Genomic DNA, 22,792 nt, shown 5'->3' on the forward strand with positions numbered 1-22,792 from the left:
CAGGAGTCAAGTGGCAGCATCAGAAGGAGACGCCCTGCATCTAGATCCTGAGCGAGGGTGATAGGTCGGCTTGGGGAGGGGAAGGTGGGTGAGTCTGCTCTGGACACAGAAAGATAGCGAGGCCTAGAGAACCAAATGAATTTAGAGACCCAGAGAACGCAAAAACCAAACCAGAGACACATTCTTGCCCTCTGCCCAGTACCCAGGCTTCAAATGCTTAAGGAAACCAATTCTCACATGACCAGACAGTTCCCCATTGCCACGACAATGAGGCAGCAATCATTTGCTCAACTCAAAGATGACATATTAGTAGCACCTTTTATCATATTTGGTCATTTGTGCTAGGCTCTGTTTCAAATATGTGTTAAGTATTTATCCTTATTATTTTTTAAATATTTATTTATTTTTATTGCAAAGGCAGATAAAGAGGAAAAGAGACAGAATGGAACATCTTCCGATCATTGGTTCACTCCCCAAGTGGCTGCAAAGGCTGGAATTGTACCAATCCAGGAGCCCGGAGTCTGGAGCCTCTTCCAGATCTCCCATGTGGGTGCACTGTCCCAAGGCTTTGGGCTGTCCTTAACTGCTTTCCCAGGCCACAAGCAAGGAGCTGGATGGGAAGCGGGGCTGCTGGGATTAGAACCAGCACCCATATGGGATCTTGGTGCGTGCAAGGCAAGGACCTTAGGCATAAGGCTACTGTGCCAGACTCCATTTATCCTTATTTTTAAAAACTCCCGTTACACATGTTGCATCTGCGCCCTCTGTAAGATGTGCAGGCTGGGCTCTCGGTGCCAGACTCTGTCCACAGGAATGCGGCTGCTTTCGTCCCATTGTGGACAACATCACCAGGTATTGAGGAGGGTATAAATACTCCTATCTCCACTTTAAATGATTTTCCTGGTTTTCATTTTCACCAGCTGTTATTCAAATTTCAAAATCATTGCATACTAATTGAACAATGCAAAAATGTACTCTGAAGGTCTGATCATTTCTTGCTCTCCCCGCCTCTCCCAAACCAGCCAGCATGAAAGATGTGTATGTATATTTCCTGTCACATTCTTCTTCATTCAAAAAAAAGAAATGACATTCATAGGCACCTAAACATTTGCATTTCAGGAGGTTTGTTGATTTGGGACCTTTTTTCAAAAGGATTGATTATTTTTGTATTGGAAAGGCAGATATACAAAGAGAGAGATATACAAAAAGAAAGATCTCTGTCCACTGATTCACTCCCCAGTAGCCACAATGGCTGGAGCTGAGTCAATCCAAAGCCAGGAGTTAGGAACTTCTTCTGAGTCCCCCATGTGACTGCAGGAGCCCAAGGCTTTGGGTCATCTTCTACTGCTTTCCCAGGTCACAAGCAGGGAGCTGGATGGATAGTGGAACAGCTGGGACATGAACCGGCTCCCATATGGGATCTTGGCAGTTGCAAGGTGAGGATTTAGTCACTAGGCTATTGCGCTAGGCCCGGTAAAGCTTTTAAAAAAGATAATTTGACAATACTTCAAAATAAAATATACATGTCCTTCAACTCAATGGTTCAATGAGAATTATTCATATGATTTTTAAAAAGATCCCTTATTTGATAGGCAGAATGAGAGAGAAAATCTGCTGCCTCTGAAAGTGAGCATCAGTAGGAAGTTGGAATTGAAGGCAGAGCTAGGACTCAGACCCAAACATTCCAAATGGGATGTGGACCACTATGCCCTAATAGTGTCTCCCTTGGTGACACTCAAAACATCTATTTCCAACAGCAAATTCTATGGCAACCCTAGTCATGACAGTTACTTACTTGACTTGCCTCTTACAGAGCAAAGGGGCTCCCATTTGAACATCTGTCACTCTCCCCAAATATTAGCTCAAGAGTTTTACACACGCGACTCATTTAACCCTCATCCCAGTTGTACACACGCGACTCATTTAACCCTCATCCCAGTTGCATGTGCTAGGTGCTGGGATGATTTCCATTCTGCAGCTGAGGAACTGGAAGGACAGAGTGCAGCAAGCAGCTTGTCCAGATCTCACAGCTACAACCCTGGCAGGAACCTACATTCAAAGTGAGGCAGTCCCTTGGGATTTCCCTCATAGACACTGGCCTCAGGGCTCAACACATTCACAGAGTCAACACTGAAAATCTAGCACCCTGGGGTGGGCATTGGCCACAGTGGTTACACAGCCACTTGAGACACCATATCATAGCCTAGGAGGCAGCAGCTAATGACCCAAGGCACTACAGCCCCGGCCACCTTTGTAGGAGATCGGGATGGAATTCTAGGATCTGGATGGAATTCTGGGCTCCCGGGTTGGTCTAGTCCAGCTCTGGCTGTTACGTGTATTTTGGGAATGAACTAGCAAATGGGAGATCTCTCTGCCTTTCAAATACACGAATAAAAAATTTGAAAAAGAAAATGTAATGTTGCATAACATAAGGCTTATAACTTTTCAAACTACCAAGAAACTTGCTTTTCTCTCTCTCTTTTAATTAGCTGCCTCGGTTTATCCATCTGGGCCTCAGAGATGGCACTGCTGTCAGATAAGGGGAGGCTGGAATAAGGGCGTTTCAGGCTCATGTCCAGGAGAAAGGTGACAGTTCGGAAGGATAAGAAGCTTCCGATAGCTGTCATACTGTTTTGAGGCTGGTTAAGGAACTGGGGGATTTTATTTTCTGATGAAAAATAGGCTGCTTTGGGCAAATGTCTGCTTGAAAGTAAATCCACTGCATTCCCTGGAAAGGAGAAAGAGGGAGAAGGAGAGGAAAGTGGGTTGAAAGGGAAGCACTCCATCTTCAGTCTTTGCCAATTTCTTCCTGGACTCTGCCCCCATCACCCCGTAAGCAAACCAGAACTTTCCTCCGGCTTCTCCGGCTTTCTGACACATCATCGAATTTTCTCGGCCCTGGATGAAGTTTCAGGAATCAAACTCCCTCAGGTTCAGGAGGACAGAGACTCCCAGAAAGAAAAATAAAGCAAAACAAAGCGCCTGGGCGGCCTCAGGAATGTCTTCTTGTGTGGGTCCCAAAATACCCGGACCAAACAGAGAAAATAGAAATACAGTCTCTACCCTCCACAGCACAGAGGCCGCCTGAGGCCCAGAAGGGGACGCTGACTTGCCTCAAGTCCCACAGCCCAAGCTGAGGATGCTGCATCAAATGCCTCAAACACCACCCGGTCCCTAGGGACGCCATCTTTCCTCCTCTTCATGACTGGGAGTTTGCCGCTCACGAGGACTTCGGGAGCCGAAATGCTCCCAATGCACAGTAAACGCCGCAAAGATAAAGAGCCGGGCTAGTCCCGGGGTGTCGCAGGCGGCCCGGGAAGCCCGAGGACACTGTCACAGCGAGGCAGGCGCCGGGCGCCTTCGCGAAGGAAAAACTGTCCCTCCGCAGCCGCCGTCGCCGAGCCGGAAGCGCAGCTAGGCCACGTCTAACTTCAGGCCGGAGAGCCGGGCTTCGGCATGGCTGAGGACGCGGGTGGCGGGAGCCCTCTGTGCTCCGAGCAGTTCGGCTCCGGGACGGCGCGGGGTTGCCGCGCCGCGGCCGACGGGAGCCTACAGTGGGAGCCGGGAGGATGGCGCTGGCGCGGGTTCTCCAGGGTCTTCCAGGCGAAGTCCGAAGGAGGAGACGGGGGTCCGGGGGACGGTCCGGGCGCCGCCTCCCAGCCCCTCTGGGGTCTCCAGGCCGTGTTCCTGCCGCAGGGCTTCCCTGATAGCGTCAGCCCCGACTACCTGCCCTACCAGTTGTGGGATTCTGTGCAGGTCAGCCCGGTGGTCTGGGGCATGGGGCGACGGATGGCGGCGGGAGAGGGTGGGCGCAACGCAGGAAGGACGGCTCGCTGCGCCCGCACCTCGCCTGACTTCTTTTCTTCTCTAGGCTTTTGCTTCCAGCCTCTCCGGCTCCCTGGCCACCCAGGCAGTCTTGCTGGGTCTAGGGGTGGGAAATGCAAAAGCCACGGTGTCAGCCGCCACGGCCACCTGGCTCGTGAAAGGTGAGCTGGACCCCGGGGGCCGGCCTGTGACCTCTCGCTGCAAAACCCCAGCCCCTTCTCTCCCTCGGCCTGTATCCTAGGCTCCTGTCTGCTGAGGTCGATTGCAGGAGCCCAGTCTCCCCAGTGTTGTGGTACTGTGCCCATTTGCACCCCCATCTTAACACCCACAGCCTCAATCCTTTTATCCCACACAACAACCTAGGGCCACACTTCATGCCCCACACAAGCTTCGAGTCCTCAGATCAGCCGATCCCAGTGGGCCCATTGTCGCTGCCTCCCCGCTCACACCTTGGCTGTTTGAGGAAGCTTGCAAGAGAAGGCAGCTTGTTCAGTAATACTGCCCAGTATGGTGGGAGTTGGTCATTTCCAGAAGATTCTGAAAAGATGAAAGGTGCTATTTAGCCTCTGGGGTTCTAAATGATGCTATATTAAAAAGGAAATCAACAGTCATTTCATGAGGGTCCACTGGTTTATGAAAAAAATCACTGAGAGGTGGAGTCTGGGCTGTGCCTCCTGCAGGGTGGAGAGGGGCTGTGCTGTGCACGGCCGTGGGTGGACACTGCTGCTGCACATGGTGGTTCACTCAGCGCTGAAGGGGAGGCTTACTGCGTTCTGGCACCGGCCTGGCCAGCCACCCTGCTCTGGAAGTCGGAAGCCTCGTGTTTACGCCTTTGCAGTTAGGACTGAGCAAACCATCCAGAAAGGAGCAGGCTTCTCCTGACAGTGCATGGAGTTCAGCTGCGCTTAGTCCTGCTTGTCATGCACGCTGCTGTTTGGCTTTTGTTTGCAGGTGCGCATGTTTGAAAGGCAGAGATCAAGAGAGGGAGAGACACAGAGCTTCCGTCTGCTGCTGCACCCCCCCAAATGCCTGCGGAAGCTTGGGCTGGCCCAGGCCAAAGCCAGGAGTCTGGAACTTCCTCAGGGTCTCCCACGTGGGTGCCAGGAATCCAAGGATGTGGGCCATCGTCTGCCTTCCCCCGGCACATTAGCGTAAAGCTGGATGAGAAGAAGAACCAGGGCTACCAGGGTCCCGAGTGGCAGCTTAATCCACTTTGCCATGGGACCTGCTCCCTTCCCCCCCAAACCATGCTTAGTATGTGCCAGTCTGTGTATGTATTGTTTTAGTCTGCCAAATAGCTCAGGTAAATAGCCACTGTTCCCATTTTACAGATGAGGAGAGTCGGGGCACAACACTTATCGAAGGTCACATAGGCAGTAAGTGGTAAGGTCTGGATTTGAACTTGGGTGGTGAAGCTCATTTTATCACACAGTGCTTACTCTGCCATTGCTCTCTGGTTGGCCTAGTTTAGGGAATGAAATCTGAAGCTTGGGACAGTACTATATATATATGTATATGTATACTTTTAAGATTTATTTATTTTTATTTGGAAGGCATATTTACAGAGAGAAGGAAAGACAGAGAAAGATCTTCCACCCGTTGATTCTCTCCCCAAGTGGCTGCAGTGGCCAGAGCTGAGCTGATCTGAACCCAGGAGCCAGGAGCTTCTTCCGGATCTCCCACCCTGGGTCCAGGGTTCCAAAACTTTGGGGCCAGGCCACAAAGTCCTTCCAAAGTTCCTGCTTTCCCCAGGCCACAGGAAACTGCATGGGAAGTGGAGCAGCTAGGACACAAACCAGTGCCCATATGGGATCCTGGCAGTTGCAAGGCAAGAACTTTAGCCACTAGGCTATCCTAGCACTTGATATTTTTGTGTCATTTTGAAGCATCCTAGTCTCTCCACCAACATGCTGGTCTGTTTGCTGTCCTGCCTGGTCTGTATGTGTTTTATTCCAGGCACGTTATTGGGGGGGGGGGGGGGGGGGGGGAAAGTAAAGCCATTTTAAGGTATGAAAGAATATTCACTTATTCTGGAGCCTGTAATTGGTGTTAACAGAAGCCCTCATAATGGCTCAGGATTGGACAGGAGCATTTCCATCAAATGTGGAAACTTAGTGAGCAGAGCTCCATAGAACAATCTTCCTTGGACTTCTTAGGTGGGTCTCTACTGAACCACGGTGCTCGCCGTGCCCACCTCCCTGTGGTGAGGCTGCCCGCTGCAGGGTAGGCGGTTTGCTCATTTATGTGAACAGGGGTCTTCGTCTCCACCCACCGTGGCAGCTGGATGCTGTTATTCATTTTTCTCAGGGAGAAACTGAGGCACAGAGAGGTGACACACTTTTTTCCAGTGTCATTTAGGGCCAAGATTCCGGCTCTTAATTACCACAATTGGGATTTCAAAGTGGAGCCAGGTAATAACTTTTGGACAGCTGATTCTTTATTAAAGCTCAGAACTTTCCAGAGCTCACAACCCAATTAATGCAAAGCGAAGCAAAAAAGCAAATGAGAACTATGTCTGCTAATGAACAGTATTGCCTTTCTGTGTGTCAGTGCATCCCAGTGCTGGGCTCCAGATTCAGACAGATCCTGCAGACTGACACTAATGATCCATGAAGAGGCAGGCAGGGCCCTCTTTGTGCCAAGTGGCCCAAGGAGAAAATGCACTGGGTTGGAAATGAGTGTGCAAGGAGAAGAAAAGTGGTATCTGGTCCAGTGGGTTCCCTCTTGATCAGCAGGAATAATCTTGCCGTACTTTACATCACTAACCTGATCCAATACCAGAATCTTGAATGAAAAAAATGAAAATGTTGTTTAGAATATGATGTGCTTGAGGGTCTGGCATGGTAACCTAGTGGCTAAAGTTGCTTTGCATGTGCTGGAATCCCATATGGGCACCGGTTTGTGCCCCATACGCTGTACTTCCCATGCAGCTCCCTGCTTGTGGCCTGGGAAAGCAGTCGAGGACAGCCCAAAGCCTTGGGACTCTGCACCTGCTTGGGAGACCCAGAAGCTCCTGGCTCCTGGCTTCAGATCAGCTCAGTTGTGGCCATTGCAGCCGCTTGGGGAGTGGACCAGTGGATGGAAGATCTTTCTGTATATCTCCCTTTCCTTGAATGGAAGTGATAGGTGCAGGTGAGTGATAGAAGGGGGCGGCTGTAAAGGCACCTGGAGGAGTCGCACCCCGAGGTCTCACAGGGCAGGCATGGAGAAGTGGAGCAGGTCAACGCAAACCCATTCACCCGCTTCCTCTGGCTGAGGTAGCGCCGTGCAGCCCCAGCTGGTGATGGCAGAGAAGCAAGGCAAGCCTGGTGTTTTCATGTCTTGGGGATGTCAGAGCAGCTGGAAATCCACATTTCCTTGCAGAAACCCCAGTGTTGTTCAGCTCTTGGAGTTCCCCATCGCTGCCTCTGTGAAAGGCGTGTGACTCCTGCCCAGCCGAGGGGCTGTTTGCATGGACCCTGAGGGCCGTAGGTACTGAAGGTGTCCCCCGAGTGCTTGGCAGCCTCTCCAGTCGGCAAAGCCTGTCCCGAAGGCCTCAGGGAGGCGGTCTTGGCACTGCACATGAAGCTGCTCCCGAGGTTCCTAAATCCCATACTGCAGTGTTGATTCCGGTCCTGGCTGCTGTCTCCCGTCCAGCTTCCTGCTGCTGAGCTCCCTGGGAGGAATCAGGATGGTTCAAGTGCTTGCACAGCTGCCGCCCAGTGGGGAGACCCAGATGGAGTTCTGGGCTCCTGGCTGGGGCCTGGCCCAGCCCTAGCACTTGCAGGCATTTGGAGAGTGAACCAGCAGGTGAAAGTGTTTCTCATTCAGCCTGCCTTTCAAATAGATCTAAATGAAATAGATCTAAATATTTTTTTGTCAGCGTTCAAGAGGCCCCTGCAGTGAATGCAGTGGGCCGTTCACCCACTTCCTGCCTTGTGGATGCCAGCCCTTCCCATAACCTAGTTTCCCTGACATCCTTCACTTCAGGGTGGGTTCCCTCAGGCTCAGACAGCAGTCCGGGGTCCTCTGTCCTTTTTCTGCCCCACCTCCCCCCAATGAGTCCTTCCCCATTCTTTTTCAAGATCCCTCTGCTGGCCATAGTGGGTACTGTCCCAGTGTAAGGGAGGGTGGGAATTAGCCAAGATTTTGTGCAGAAGGCCAGATGGTAAATGTTTGTGCTTTGCATGCCCTAGTGTCTGTCACTGTCAACCAATTCTGCTCTGTGTCACCGAGACAGCCACCGACAGTACGTAAACAAGCGAGCATGGCTGTGTTCCAGTAAAGCAGCGGGAAAGGGTGGAAGCCCACAGTCCGCTGAGCACTGGTCTAAATCGGTGTTTTTTCTGTTGCCTGCTGACTGCTGTTGGCTGGGTGCGGAGCCTACAGCCAGGCCTTCCTGGGTCACTGCGGTACCCTCCTCCCAACCCTGGCTTTATGAAGTGCCTGGCACAGGGTAGGCAACCAGGAAGCATTTGTTGTGCAACTGAAGGTCCAGCTAGTTCTAGAGACTTCTTTGTTCTCCCCAGTCTGAGGCGTCTTTACACCCCTCCCCCACCACACCATGTCACCAACCCATAGTTCAGATCCTTTATTTATAATACCGTAATGACCTGTGAGCTGAAAGATCAGCAGGGACTTCTGAACTTTGCACTTAAGATTTCCTGCTTTTTGGGGACAGTTCCGCCAAGTAGAGATAACTTTGTAACCGCTATATAGTCTGAGTTGAGAAGTATATTCTGCCGTGTGTGGATTTCATGAGTTGTTCCATGTGGCTCCTTCATAGCACATTGCAACGCCGTGTTCATCCATGTTGCTTGCTGTGAGTGGTTCATTGGATTTTCACTGCTGAGATCTGAGTGAATGTTTGAGAGTTTATTTACACAGTCACCTGCCAATGAACACCTGCATTACCCCAGTTTCTGGCTGTTGCTAGCAGTGCCTCAAAGAGCCTTTCTTGGCCGTATCTCTCAGAGTTCTTCTGAGTACCTACCGAGTAACCAAGTCTAGGCACTCTTGCCCTGCCTCACACAGTTGTGACTGTCTAGAATATACTAAACTAAGCCAGGCATCCAAGTTCCCATGCCGGGGACCACCAGACCTTGCAGATCCCAGGTCTCATTTGTGTTGTGTTCCTTACCCATGGTGTCTTCTCTCTCCAGATTCTACTGGAATGCTGGGCCGCATCATCTTCGCCTGGTGGAAGGGGTGAGTCTGTCCTGCCAGCCAGGGGATGGAGGGTAGCAGCGCCTGCAGCAGTGATGTTGATGGTCACAGCGTCAGCCGCTGTGCTTTTCGGGGTTCAGGGACATATCTGCACCACATATGGCACACATTGCCTGGCTGGCATTGCCTCCAGCCACTCTGTGTTGTCTCTGAGCCTTGGAACAACCTTGTAGGGAAGGGTAGCCCTGAGTGTGCAGTTGTACAGATGAGAAGTATCTGGAGAAGGAAAATGACTTTCCTTCAGCTCCATACACACCTGCAGCTGTGTGATGAGATTGCCACAGAATCAGGCGTGCGGCTTTACTGGGCAGAACCCAAGCCGGGCTGTGGTGTTCAGGAGCTGCCCTGTGTGTGCTTCGCAGTGCAGGAGTGCTCTGTTCCTCCTCTCCTCCCTGCCAGACTTCAACTATCAACTTCGGGTTGTGCTATAAACTCTTTAAGTTTGTTTATTTGAAAGAGAGATTGATCCATTCCCTAACTGCTGGCTCATCTCCTAAAGCCTGCATTAGCCAGGGCTAGACCGAGCCAAAGCTGAGAACTGGAAACTTAATCCAATTGTCTCCCGCTATCACCTATTGCCCTCTAGGATTAATGTGAATAGGAAGCTGGAATCACAAGTGGAGCTGGCCCTTGAACTCAGTCCCTTGGTTAGGGAAATGCAGGATTCCAAGCATTGTGCACCTAAAGCTCAGCCCCAGTGCTGCAGCGTCCCCTGCTGCTGGGAACTTCCAAGAAGGACCTCCAAGTGTTTGTGCACAGGAATCCTGACACAGGAACAGGAGAGGGGGTTACTTACCTGCTGCGTTGTGTAGTAGAAATACCCTGGGCCTGAGTGTTGGAGCCAGCTCTTTCTCCTGGCCTTTGTCACCTGCACTCAAGTGACCAAGGAAATCATCCCTCTAGCAGGGTCACATTACTTACGACGTGCAGCGTGTATCATGTGCTCTCAATCCAGAGTATGTGGGCTCATCCCTGGCTGCTCCTGGCAAACCGGGGAGAAGAGGGGAAGCAGGGCGCCCATGAATAGCTTCCCTCAAAGGGTGCTGGGGAGTGGGGAGCAGCCACAGAGCACTCAGGGTTTTCCTGAGTCATGGCTTGGTAAGGAGAAAACACTGTGGGTTCGCTGGAAAGCCCCATGGCCAATGACTAGCTTTAAGACAGCAGGGAGAGGGTGTGGGGACAGTGTCTGGCTGGCTGGGTTTTCCTGAGCCCATCAGACTTTAACTGTTGGGCTAGGGCACCCCACTCTGCCTGCAGGAAGTGTTTTCTCCTTACATCTAAATTGCAACAACCTCTCTTCCCCAACAGGAGCAAACTGGACTGTAACGCAAAGCAGTGGAGGTGAGGAGGGGCTGGGACTGAGCAAGGGAAGTCCTGCATGCTGAAGGACTCCCACCTCTGACTTCTGACCTCTGCTCCCTCCCCCAGGCTTTTTGCTGACATCCTCAACGATATAGCCATGTTCCTGGAGATTATGGCTCCTCTATTCCCAATCTGTTTCACCATGACTGTCAGCACCAGCAACCTGGCCAAGGTAGCCATCTTTGGAAGCACCCCTGCCCAAGAGACCTGCCTCGGTAGTGCTGGGTGTGAGCTTCCCTGAGAGAGTGGGCAAGCTCACAGGGTTCTCACGCCCAGCCACGCACTGGGTAGAGGACGTTCGGCTTCCCTGGGACAATGTATTCGTCAATTTTTCCTCTCCATAACAAGATTCCCAAGATGAGCCACTGATGAAGGAAGGAGCTTTATTTTGAGGGGTATGTAGCCCAAAGTTAATTCAGCTGTCTGGAGAGCTGGCAGATGTAGATGGCAGAGCAGGTGTGTATGGAGGGAAACATGTGGTAAGCCAGGAGGCATAGGAAGCAGGCCCCTCTTCCATGCGTGTGGCCTCTGCTGTAACGCCACCATGACTGTCTTAGGGGGGCTGTGCCCTGACCACTACATGCAGTCTCTCTGCTTGCCAGAATTCCTGCCTTCAGACCCTGCAACGAGGTTACATTTCCACCCTTCGTTCCTTGCCTATTAGCTGTGGTCCATGAACATGAGACTTTGCAAGCCCAGCCTTTCACACACGGGCCTTCAGGGAAACCCAAACTCATTCCCAAGAGTAGCACTCGGGCATCACCTGTTGTAAGCATCCGTTCGCCTGTCCCAGGGAAGAAGCCATGTGCTGTGTCTGGACACGGCCTTCAGATTCCGCGCTCACCTGCTCTGTTTCTCTCAGGATGAGAACTTAATAAGACTTACAAGATCAGCTCTCTGCTCAGCCACATCAGCGTCATTTTGTACCACATGTCTTGCCTTTTCATAGACTTTCTCTACCCATGGAGTAACTGATTGGTTTTATCTGTTAATCTATAAAGCTGCACCAGGACAGATTCCATGTTTGGTTGGTACTGCAGCACCTCAGTTGCTTCTGGCATCTGAACGCGGGCTGGTGGGCTGCAGGATGAGTGAGGGGGACCAGGGACCCTCACCAGTGAGCTTCCCCATCTTGAGATCTTGGAGGGAGATATTTGGCTACCCTGGTGGCAGGGGTGGCAGTCAGGGCCACCAGTGTATGTTTTGAAGTGGGTTGCAAGGTTAGCCAGGGCCTTATGGGGCTAGGAAGTGTAGAGGAATTGAGGTGAGGTGGGGTGTCAAATAATGCAGGAAGCAAAGCTGGGTCTGGTTGCTGGACAGTGCAGAGGACACAGCCAAAGCAAGCGTTGGGGGCTGGGGAACTTCTGGGCTAGGAATGACCTTGGGGCCTCCACCTTGGGGAAGGAATTTCCTAGGGACCAGATTGGTACGCAAGAGTGCAGGAAGGACTTTAGATTTCTCATGGAATGAGACAGGTGTGCTTAGAGGAACCATGAGACAAGGACAGCCTTCTGGGGTTTGCCCTGGCGTCACTGCATCCGTGCCTGGTTTGCTCTGGTTGGTGGGAGCCGCATGCCTGGCTGACCCAGGCACCCGTGTTGTGCACAGCCTGTGGCTGCCCTGACCTGAGCCCTTCCCTCTCCCTACCCAGTGCGTTGTCAGTGTGGCTGGCGGAGCTACACGAGCTGCACTAACTGTGCACCAGGCGCGCAGGAACAACATGGCCGACGTGTCAGCCAAGGACAGCAGCCAGGTAAGCAGTCGAGTGGAGGGAGGGTGTGCCAGGGATGGAGCTGGGGTGTAGACCATGCCACACTGTGGTGTCTGGAGAGGAGCAGCTAAGCACCCCTGGGGAAAAGGGGCAGAAACCTAGGTGCTGGATGCTTTGAGTCTCAGCACCTCGCCCCAGCACTAGGGCACAGGTGCTGGTGGCAATGAGTCCAGCCCATTCTCATATCCCTGCCAGTTATGTGTGTGGCTGGAGTGAGTCCCTGCCTCCACTCAGCCCCCAGCCGCTACTCCAACCTGGGAGCTGGATGTTCTGGGCACATGAGGGCTTCTGCATGAAACTCTTGGCACGTTGAAAGGTGTTCATTCTGCATGTTCGCTGGGGTCATGGGCTGGAGGCAGGCGCTCAGCAGTTCAGCAAGCACTGCCTCTCCACCTTACCCAGCAAGTGGCTGGTGACGCCTCTCAGACCAAACCTATGGCACAGGAGTCCCACAGCTCCTGACTAAATGCTTGTGTGCATCATGTGATGTGACCATGCCAGGCTAATACTTGGCGAGCATCAGCCATGTGCCAGGTGTTTCGCTTCTCTGAGCTCATTAAATCCTTGCTCTGGTCTTGTGTAAGGACTCACTGCGGCCATCTCAGCTGAGGGAATCAAGCATGGTGCATTCCAGTCCCCCTGGTCAAGTACCTTCTTACAGGAAACAACAGAACCCATTCTTTCCCTGTATCTCCTCTGGCCCTAAATCCAGGGGTGAAGGAGGGAATCGCACATCCCAGGCTCTGCTCTTCAGGGCCGTGTGGCTCTGTGCCCAGCCTGCTTTCCCCTGCTCTCTTGCTGGCTCCCAGCACTCCCAACGCCCCCAGGCTGTTCCCTCCTAAGGCTCCAGACTTTCTCAGCGCATAGCAGCAGTGACATCACAGGACAGGTGCTTTACTCCACCTGCTGCTTAGATCTCCTGGTTGGCATGCTGTACGGCTGCTAGAGTGACTGCTCCCGCCATGGGCAGAAGAAGCAGCTCCCCAGGTCCCTGACCCAAGGCATGCCCAAGTTGGGCCTTGGCGTAAGCCACCAATAAGAATTGTTCCTTATTTATGCAGTGGTGCGTGTCTTGAGTGTGGGCTACACAGATAACTCTGCAAATTGAAGATGTGTTAGAGTCACTGTGTCTGCCCAGGCAGAGGAGCAGCTGGTTTCCTTTAACTGACAGCTCACACCCCAGAAACCTTGACCATGTACTTGGCAGCCCCGTCAGAGCAGCAGGGAGGAAAGCAGTGAGAGAACTTGGGATGTTTGCTCAGGTCTAGAGGGGGCCCTCCGACTCCCAACCCCTCTGTCATTTTTTAGGAGACACTGGTGAACCTGGCGGGACTCCTCGTCAGCCTCTTGATGCTTCCTCTGGTATCAGGCAGCCTCAGGTAAGCCAGGAGCAAGGGCGGGCGTTGATGCTGGCCGGTCTGGTGCCCGCACTGGCCACTTCACTTTCTCGCCCCAGCGTCAGCCTCGGCTGTTTCTTCTTCCTCACTGCCCTCCACATCTACGCCAACTACCGGGCTGTCCGAGCCCTCGTCATGGAGACCTTGAATGAAGGCCGGCTCCGGCTGGTCGTGAAGCACTTTCTCCAGCGGGGAGAGGTGCTTGACCCCACGTCAGCCAACCAGATGGAACCACTGTGGACAGGTGCCCAACACCTCACTCTTGAGTCCTGTGTCTCCCCTACCTCTCCCCCTGCCTGGGTTCCTGACTCCAGCTTCCTACAGGTTTCTCACCATCTCCATCTCTCTCCCTGGGGGTCCCCCTACACCGTTTGATATCCAGGTGAGTGGTCCAGTGCCTTCTCCTCCTTGTAACTGCCACCCACAGAGACTTGGGGCTCCTGGGTTGGTTACATATTTCCCCCACCCCCTGCCCTGGCCACATCCTACCTCTCTGTTCTAGATTCTTTACTTGTACTGATTAGACCTGGAGTTGAGTGGAGGGGGCAGCAGTGGGGTAACTCAGAGGAGATACTCGGATGTGTTTGTTGGGGAGGAGAAGGATGGATGGACAGGGAGCACAGCTGATGGACAGGAAGAAGACGGATTGGTGGGAAGTGAGTGAGGGACTCCGGGAGTTTGCCAGGGAGCTTGACAGCTGTGGCTACTCCCTTGTCTCTATTCTCCCCTTCCTCATTGCCCCCTCGGCCCGGCCAGTGTCTCAGAGCTGCAGCAGCTGATTGAGGGGCACCAGGAACCCTACCTGCTTCGCTGGGACCAGTCACGAAGTGAGTGTCATATTTGCCCAGCTTTGGCTAGCTTCTCATTATTTGTGGACTCAGAGCACCAAGCCTGAGCTGTGTGGAGGCTGCTGTAGTGGCCCAGAGGATGCTCCGGTGTAGGACTTAGATGCATACAAGTCCCTGGCCCAGGGTAGTTCTCTTTAGCCCTCTGTAAGATGGCAGTAACAATACCTGCCTTACTTCCTGTAGCGTTTGCCTGACAGTCAAGTAGAAAGGCACTTGGCGCATTGCCACACATGCACGTTGGGACCTTCAGCCTTCCCGAGTTGCCTCTGGGGGGATCAGGCCCTTGACTCTGCTCATCATTGTGGGCTGGGGATTAAAAGTGCTTAATTATCAAAAGCCGTGACAGCCTGCCTCCCGGAGCTGCTGTGAAGCTGTATTGGGGGATTTGGAAACAGGGCATATCTGTTTAGGGGAGGAAAGGGTGAGAAGATGGCCTTCCAAGGCCCTGGCAGACAGGTGTGAGGCAGGGTGATGGGTCGGGGTGTTTGATGTCTATTCTTTCCTGACACTGGTCTGTCCCCGGCTCTCTAGACCAGGTACAGGTGGTCCTGAGCCAGATGGCAGGCCCCGAGACCATCCTAAGAGCTGCCACACATGGGCTGGTGCTTGGAGCACTGCGGGGAGATGGACCCCTTCTGGAAGAGCTGGACGAGCTGAGGAGCCGGCTGCGGGCAGGTGGGGGCCTCATCCATGTGACCATTGACGGCACAGAGCCAGAGAGGGATGAGTGAGGCACGGTCTGCCTGCCGGGGCCCAGAGAGCTGCTGCTTGTGCCCTGCAGGTCCTGAGAGAGACAGCTGGGTTGTGGTGAAGGAGACACACCAGGTGCTGGATCAGCTCTTCCCAAAGTTTTTAAAAGGTAACATCCTTCAGCTCCCAGCTCTCTGAGGCTTCTGCCGCAGGAGCCCACCTGGGAACGGAAGCACCTGGCTTCTCTTGGTGTTCCGAAGTTCAGGGCCTGGTCATACAGCGCCTCTGAGGCTGTGTGGTACTGACTCTGTGATCCTGGCTGGCCGTGTGGGGAGGGGCTCCCCCGGACCGATGTTGACCTCTGGTTTACAACCTTCTCCATGCTAGCCTTTCCCTCATGCTAGCTCAGCAGAACGGGTTTTCACCTTGTTGTGTCCGAGGTCGTTGGCCTGCAGAGCCAGCCCGCGGGACCCCTGCCTGGCATCCTCACAGTATCCCAATGCCCTCCTCTGCCCCAGGGCTGCAGAATGCTGGCTGGAAGACTGAGAAGCACCAGCTCGAGGTGGACGAATGGAGAGCCTCGTGGCTCCAGTCTCCAGAAAAGAAGGTCTTGTGAGCATTCCAGACGGAGGCCCGTGCCCAGCACCAGAGTCTGGAGCAAGGATGCTGGCCACAGCAGGGTGTGGGGACGGCAGCTTTATTTGTGCTTAGGGAAACTGCTGTGGCAGGTTCGCTGAGACCTCATGATGGTGCTTGCCAATCAAATGGACTGGGCCTCAGGTGAACAGAAGGGGAACCCGGGCCTTCTCATCCCACTCCTGTCCCTGCCCCTTTTCCAGGGACTGCCACAGACCCCCTGTCCCCACTCACTGTGAGGTCAAATCTTGTCCTGAGCGTAGCTTACTGCACAGCCTAGTTGGCTCTAGGCATAAAAGCCCCAAAAGAACATGGCCACAGCCATCATGAGCAGGGCATTGAGGTTGACCACACGGGACCAGCGGGGGTCCTCGCTGATGTCTTCCAGCTGCCTGGCTGCTGCAGCTGCCTCCTCCTGGGTTGGGGGTGCAGGACCACCTGCCCCATCCTTGTTCATTCCACAGAACCACCGCAGGCACTGGTGGAATAGGCCTGGGGCTGGAGCCTGCGGCTCTGGGAGGAATTGAGGCCCAACAGTTAGTTTGAGGGAACTTCGTGCCTCTCCCTGCCCAGTTCCCCTGTCAGTCCCATGTCCAATGAGGGCAGTGCTATACCTTCCATATCCACCACGTGCTCTGGGCGCCCGTTCTGGACTGGGGTCGAATCTGAGGCTTGCAGCTCATCGGCATCCAGGTCTTCCCGTTCCTCCTTGCTGTGCCGGAGACTGAAAACCAGGCGGTGGAGCTGGGAGGGTGGGAGCAGGGGCCGAGTGGGAGTCCCGTTCCCGCACCCCTGGTCCTAAGGTCTCTTGTTCTGTCACACCAGCCCTGGGACTGCCCTCTGTCCAGTGTGCACCCAGCCCAGGCTCTGCTTGCTCAAACTTGACTTTGACTCGGCTGGTCCTTGACCTAATGCAGACCCCAAGCTTCTGATCCCTGCTCACACCTTTTTCCTCCCTCCCTTCATCACCCCAAGTCTCTGTCTACACTACAAGTATACTTTGTGCTCTGGTCCTCCCAGGCCCACTGCCCGCCTCACTCAGCCCTGCCTGGTGGTGCTTGGCCTGCAGCTGCACAAAACCAGACCCCTTTGTGAGCTTTCAAGAGGGCACTGTGTCCCTGGCCCCCAGTCAGGTCCCGTGGCCTGAGTCCCAAAGACTATGTCAAAAAGGTTGGCTTGGGAGGGGGCTGGCCGGGGTTTTAATTGCCAGCTCTACAAAGTCTTCAGGCTGCCTCTGCCTAAACCACTAAAAATAAGTGTCACTGAAATAAAAATGTGCTTACTTTGGACTCCAGCCTGCTGCCACACACCCTCAGTAGGGCCAGGTTCCCCCTCCCCCAGGGCGGGGCTGGAAGTGGCAATGGTTGCCCTGGCGCACAGAGGAGCTTTTCTGGGGTACCCATGCCACCCAGAGGCTGCCACTTACGTGCTTGCGTGGGATGGGTGGGGTACACAAGGAGACGATGATGATAAGGAGGCCGGAGCAGAGGAAGAGCACAATGGCGAAGTAGAGGTAGTGCACCCGGCACAGGAATGCCGGGCAAGCTGAGGGGCGCGCGCAGCTGCCCGTGCCAAAGGAGAACTCGGGAATAAGGCGTGCTAGCCCCATCAGCAGGCCCCCGATCAGTCCCCAGAAGGCACCCTGCAGGGGAGACAGTATCAGCTGGTGCAGGGGGTACCAAACCCTGGTCCAAGATTCCAACCATGCATGCTGTTGTGCACGCACCTGCTCGTTAACGCGAGGCACGAAGAGCGCCAGTACGAAGACTGCAGACACGGGAGGGGCCAGGTAGCTGGAGACGGACTGGATGTAATCGAAGAGCTGCCCACCCTGTGCCGCCTGCACCACAGGCAGCCAGGCCACTGACACGGCCACGATGAACACCACCCAGAGCCTGCCATGGATAGCCAGCCTGAGATTGTACCCTGGGTGCCCCAGTGCCCCCACCCGGGCTGGCAGGTTTTGGTAGGAGGTGTGGCAGGATGGGGGAGCCCAGGCCGTACCGTCCTACTAGCAGCAGCTCGCCCTCACTGGCACGGGGGCGCAGGCGCGTGTAGATGTCCATGGTGAAGAGTGTGCTGCTGCTATTGAAGATGGAGGCCAAGGAGGACATGAGTGCGGCCAACATGACTGCCAGCATGAGTCCACGTAGTCCTGTAAGGGGAGCAGTGAGGCTGGGGGAGGGGGCGCCTGGAGGCCGGGGGCTCTGGGTGTTCCCTGCCAGGCATCTCTGCCCACCAGCCCTCACCGTTGGGCATGAGCTTCACGACCAGCCGCGGATAAGCAATGTTGGAGCAGCCTACTTCCGTGCCACACACACGTTTACACACCTCGGGCACTACGCAAGCCACCTCGTCTGCCAGAAAGAGGCCACCGTGTGGCTAGGACCGGGTCTAGTCTGGGAGCCTGACTCCTTGAGATGGGAAGTAAAGATCCTAGTGGATGGATAAAAGGGACCTCCCTCCTAGGAGGTGGGAATAGGAGATGGGCACACAGGGACCCTGGCGCAAGAAAGGGGGTGGGACTAACATTACCCGGGTAAAGCACGCGACTGATCATGCCCGGCATGACCATGAGGAACATGGGCATGAGCTTCAGGTAGCCACACAAGATGCAGCCTGCCTTGATGTGGGTCAGGTTCTTCCCAGCCAGGCAGCGCTGCACTATGACCTGTGAAGAGGGGTATTCAACTCCCAGCAGCCGGTCCCCACCCTCACCCCTACATACCTTCCTGCAGCCTCCTGACTCCACCAACTGGCCCAGCAGTGTCTCCAGCTCAGCTCTATTCCCAGGGATCCCTGAGATCTGGCTCCAACTAACTGGTTTAGTGTCACTGTGGCCTGGTTCCTACCTGCCCCCTTGGAGGTAGGTTCAGGCTACACCTGTCAGCTTTGCTCCCTGGCCCCCCACTGCAGCCCAAGCTCTAACCCCACACCTGGTCACTGCACCAGTACCAGCCGGAGACGATGGTAAGTCCCACAAGTAGAGCAGGCCACGGCAGGTCCCCTGTCACAGGGTCCCGAAGCAGGTGGTAAGAGTCAGGCCGGGGTTGATAACAGGAGCTGGAAATGTTGCCCACAGCCGGGTCCTCTGAAGTTGTCAGCGAAGTCATCGCTCCCAGATATTTGTCGAAGAGTCCGGAATACCCGCCCACCTCATGGAAGGCTGTGTGGGCATCGACACCAAAGCCCTCCTTAGGACCCACATGCCCTAGGGTTAAGACCCTTGCAGCCATGACCTTGGGTGCCCTCCCCTGCTGACTGTGGTCCTTACCGTATCCTGTGAGGATGAAGGCCCCTGCAATGATGACGAAAGTCTGCACTGTGTCTGTGTACATCAGCGCTGCCAGCCCTCCTGCAATAGGCCTGGCTCAGTGGGAACAGCCCCGAGGGTGATCTCACAGATAGGAAAGGGGTGTCACTCTCTGTACAGCAAATTTCAAGCCGACAGCCAGTCTCCCCCCACACTGTGCATTTGGGCACTGGGAAGCCTGCTCGGAGTGGAGGGACTGCATGGGTTTTAGACTTCACTGATGCCCTCCTGGCCAGGCACCCCCTATAAGCTTCCACTGGGCCCCAGTTTCTTGTTTGGGCAGTAGACAGTTCCATGCCATCCAGGTCCGGCCCTTGGGCCCTCCCTATTCTGGTCCCAATCTGACCTCAGCCTCCACCCCCAACTTTGGAGACCCTCAGAACAGGGCTGGGCTGGGCTGGGTTGCTGGAAACTAGCCAAGTCCTCTGTAAGGACCACAGCTGTTCAGTATTCTGCACCTCCCCATGCCCACCCCAGTCCCTTCTCTCAGGTTCAACCTGGTCTGGGTCTTGCAAGGTTCAGGTCAAATTCCAGGCACTTAGGGAAGGGAGGAGAAAGAGAGAGAGAGGGCTGCCTTAGGACAGTTCTGCCCCTGCAGGGGTTTCTGTGAGCCATATCCACAGCTCCCCTCCCATGTACATGCATATGTCCCCATACTCTAGGCCCCTGCACCTGTTACAGTGTAAATCATGGTGATGCCCAGCAGAGCAATGACCGAAGCATAAATGTTCCAGCCCAGAGCCTGCTGAATAAACACGGCCCCGGAGAACATGTCCACCTTGGAGGAAGGAAGGAGAGAGCCCACAGGTCAGGACCCTGGGACCAGAGCAGGGGCCCAGACGTCCTTAGCTGACCCTACTATGCTTCCATGGCTCACTGATGTTCCCACTCACGGGGTCGTTGCTCCTTCCCCCGGTTCTTCTCTCCCCGCTCCCCCGCAGACCTCCACTAGGTGGCCCTGGCCTGCGAGGATCCCGCCCTTGCCCTCCGCACGTGCGCACCGAGATCTTGGTGAAGATGTACAGAAAAAGCGAGAGCACCGACAAGTAGAGGCGGATGCGATGGCCGCCGAAGCGCTTGCGCAGGTACTGCGGCATGGTAATGACACCCGCGGTCAGGTACACCGGAACGAAGAGCCAGCCCAGGAGTAGCACCACGAACAGCGCCTGCAGGCAGAGTGCCACCGCAGAGAGCGACCCTGGGGCCTGCCCTCCTGCAGGGAACCAACGCCTCCTTTGGAACTTGCGCCTGGGATGTGCCGCACCTGGGCTCAGAGGAGAGCTGTGCAGCACCGCCCGCCCTGGGCCTTGGGCATGCAGGGACAGCGTGAACACCTTCCTGGGCCTCCTTGTTCCCTCCCTTTCCACAGCTGTCACTCTTGGCCAGTCCCTCCCGGGGGGGCGGGGTTCCCGTGTGCCCCTCACTCCCGCCTCAAGCTCAAGCACGGTCCCTGGGGGGTGGTGTGATGATCAATAAAAGAGGGTCTCACATTCCATTCAAATCCAGCCACAGCCAAGCCGCTTGCAGCACCCGTCCCTGCCAGGCCCACAAAGTGGCCACTGCCGATGTTGCTGGCAAAGAGAGAGGCCCCGACCTGGGGGGCGGGGATGGTGGGGCTGAGCCTGGGGGGGTTAAGGCAGGCTTCCTGGGCCCCCTTCCCTCCCATGGCCCAGCCCCTCTCACCGGCCACCACACCATGCTTCGTCCTGCCAGGAAGTAGCCACCGACAGTGCCTCTGTTGGTTCTGCACATGGACTGGGAGCGGGGAAAGGTGAGAGAAGTCGGGGGGGAAGAACGAGATTTGGGGCACATCTTTGGACCTCGTTAGCCTCCTCATCACATTCCTCAACCTTCTCTGAGGCTGAAGATTAACCAGCACTCAACTCCCCTGATTGTTCGCACCCCACCCCCAACCTCCTCTCGGACACCCCAATCCAACCGGGTCCTGAGCCTAGTGTCCAGCTTCGCAATCCCGATCGGCTTTCCTGGGAGCCTTGGACTGAGGCTGCTGATTGGCTGAGATACGGACAGGGAGCCACAGACCAAATTAGAATGCTGACCCCAAAGAAAACCCACTGGGTCCGGCGCGATAGCCTAGCAGCTAAATCCTTGCCTTGCAACCACTGGGATCCCATATGGGTGCTGATTTGTGTCCTGCCTGCTCCACTTTCCTTCCAACTCCCTGCCTGTGGCCTGGGAAAGCAGTAGAGGACTGCCCAAAGCCTTAGGACACTGCACCCATATGGGAGACCTGGAAGAAGTTCCTGGCTCCTCGCTTCAGATTGGATTAGCTCTGGCTGTTGCAGCCACTTGAGGAGTGGATGGAAGCTCTTTCTCTCTGTATCTCCTTCTCTCTCTTTCTAATGAAAATAAACAGATCTTTTAAAAATATAAAGAAAACCCACCGACTCCTCAACCAGCAGAACCCAAAGGAGGGTAGACACGCAACCGAGCGGCCTGGGCTTCCCCGAGGCCGTAGACAGGCTCCTGTGGCTCCTGTGCCCTACATTTCTCCCTCTGAGATGCAGAAATCCCTCCATGAGCTGCACCTGCCATTTTCCTAACACTCTTCTCCCAAACCCTAGAAAATCCAGGCTCCGGCAGCAGCCCCTCAACTTCTTACCCACAGGCCGACCCCAATGACCAGCAGGAAATACACAGCAATGACGGCTATGTCAGCAGGATTGTCAATGAGGGCCCGCTGGCCCCCCAGCGCTGGTGCAGAGCTGGCCTCCATCGGTGCCTCCCTTCTTCCACGATCTGCTCCTCAAGGGACCAGTCTCTGGATTCCCCCAGGGGAGGGATTAATGGTTACCTCAAGGGCAGTGAGCCGACAAGTTCCCCCAAGGTCGATTCCCCCCTCCCCAGCTTTATTTAGCTGAATCAGGTCCTATCAAGGCCGAAGGCTGCTCCTGGGGCCCTCTCCTTCCTGGCTCAGAACCATGCCATCCCCTTCAAATGTTGACCCAGCAGCCTCGAGACAGGGGGCCTGGTTGAGTCAGCGCCCCAGCTTCTGACCAATCCAAAGACACTGTTTCCAACCCAGTCCTGGCAGTGTGACCCCTCCATTCAGATATCCTCCCCAGGGTGTGTGTTGTGCTTCTGTGGGTTAAGCTAAAGCCCGTCAAAGTGCCACTTGGGTGATAGCAGATGATGGTCCGAATGCTTGCATTCCTGCCCCCTTCCTTCTTCCCTCCTCACTACAATCTACCCACATCATCTCCAATCCAGCCGTAGGCTTCTTTGTGTTTCTTATTTTATGTATTTTGTTTACTTGAAAAACTGAGAGAGAGAGAAAGAGAGCACCCACAACCACTGGCTTACTCCGCACACACCCACAACAGCCAGGCCTGCCATACACGTGGGAGATCAAAAATCAATTTCAGGCTCCTAACTTCACCTGGCCCAGGCCTGATGGGCACTTCTGGATGGAGCCACACCTCTGACCATTCCGAGAGAGAGTTTGGGGACCAAAAGGCAAGAACAGAGTGAGCTCGGATCCCAAGGATATAGGACTTGCAGGAAAGAGGAACAGGAGCAGGTAGGGGTGCTGGGGCTCTACTTTGCACTCTTCCTGGCTCCCCATCTGACTGTGCAGTCCAAAGTGGGTGGCTGCCCTTTCCAGCCTTGGGCGACCCTGACCCTTCCAGCACTAGAGGGATGTGGCTGCAGGTCCCACAGTGGCCCCGGGCCGGTGTGAACTTGATGCTGCGGGGATAGATCCGAGGTGCGTGTCCCACCACCC

At 54.8% G+C, this 22,792-nt stretch overlaps 2 protein-coding genes across 2 annotated transcripts; one reads left to right on the forward strand and one right to left on the reverse strand.

Moving 5' to 3' along the window:
- The first annotated feature begins 3,409 nt into the window (after positions 1 to 3,409).
- On the forward strand, positions 3,410 to 17,026 carry RUSF1 (RUS family member 1). Its single transcript, XM_040972969.1, has 13 exons — positions 3,410 to 3,756; positions 3,872 to 3,986; positions 8,967 to 9,012; positions 10,339 to 10,371; positions 10,459 to 10,564; positions 12,044 to 12,145; positions 13,472 to 13,542; positions 13,620 to 13,804; positions 13,885 to 13,942; positions 14,317 to 14,387; positions 14,940 to 15,083; positions 15,190 to 15,267; positions 15,617 to 17,026. Exons 1-13 carry the CDS (start codon positions 3,457 to 3,459, stop codon positions 15,712 to 15,714), a joined length of 1,407 nt encoding a protein of 468 aa, XP_040828903.1. The 5' UTR covers positions 3,410 to 3,456; the 3' UTR covers positions 15,715 to 17,026.
- Positions 16,021 to 21,809, reverse strand: SLC5A2 (solute carrier family 5 member 2). The gene is made up of 14 exons (XM_040972968.1): positions 21,671 to 21,809; positions 20,731 to 20,802; positions 20,537 to 20,641; positions 20,049 to 20,213; positions 19,720 to 19,825; positions 19,009 to 19,089; positions 18,671 to 18,900; positions 18,270 to 18,405; positions 17,984 to 18,091; positions 17,739 to 17,889; positions 17,461 to 17,629; positions 17,161 to 17,376; positions 16,349 to 16,478; positions 16,021 to 16,247 (listed from the first exon to the last, which is right to left on the reverse strand). Exons 1-14 carry the CDS (start codon positions 21,782 to 21,784, stop codon positions 16,021 to 16,023), a joined length of 2,010 nt encoding a protein of 669 aa, XP_040828902.1. The 5' UTR covers positions 21,785 to 21,809.
- Between the last annotated feature and the right edge of the window lie 983 nt (positions 21,810 to 22,792).

This window comes from Ochotona curzoniae, unplaced genomic scaffold (genome assembly GCF_017591425.1).
Source record: "Ochotona curzoniae isolate NIBS_2020 unplaced genomic scaffold, NIBS_Ocur_1.0 contig_2321, whole genome shotgun sequence".
Taxonomy (NCBI): Eukaryota; Metazoa; Chordata; class Mammalia; order Lagomorpha; family Ochotonidae; genus Ochotona; species Ochotona curzoniae.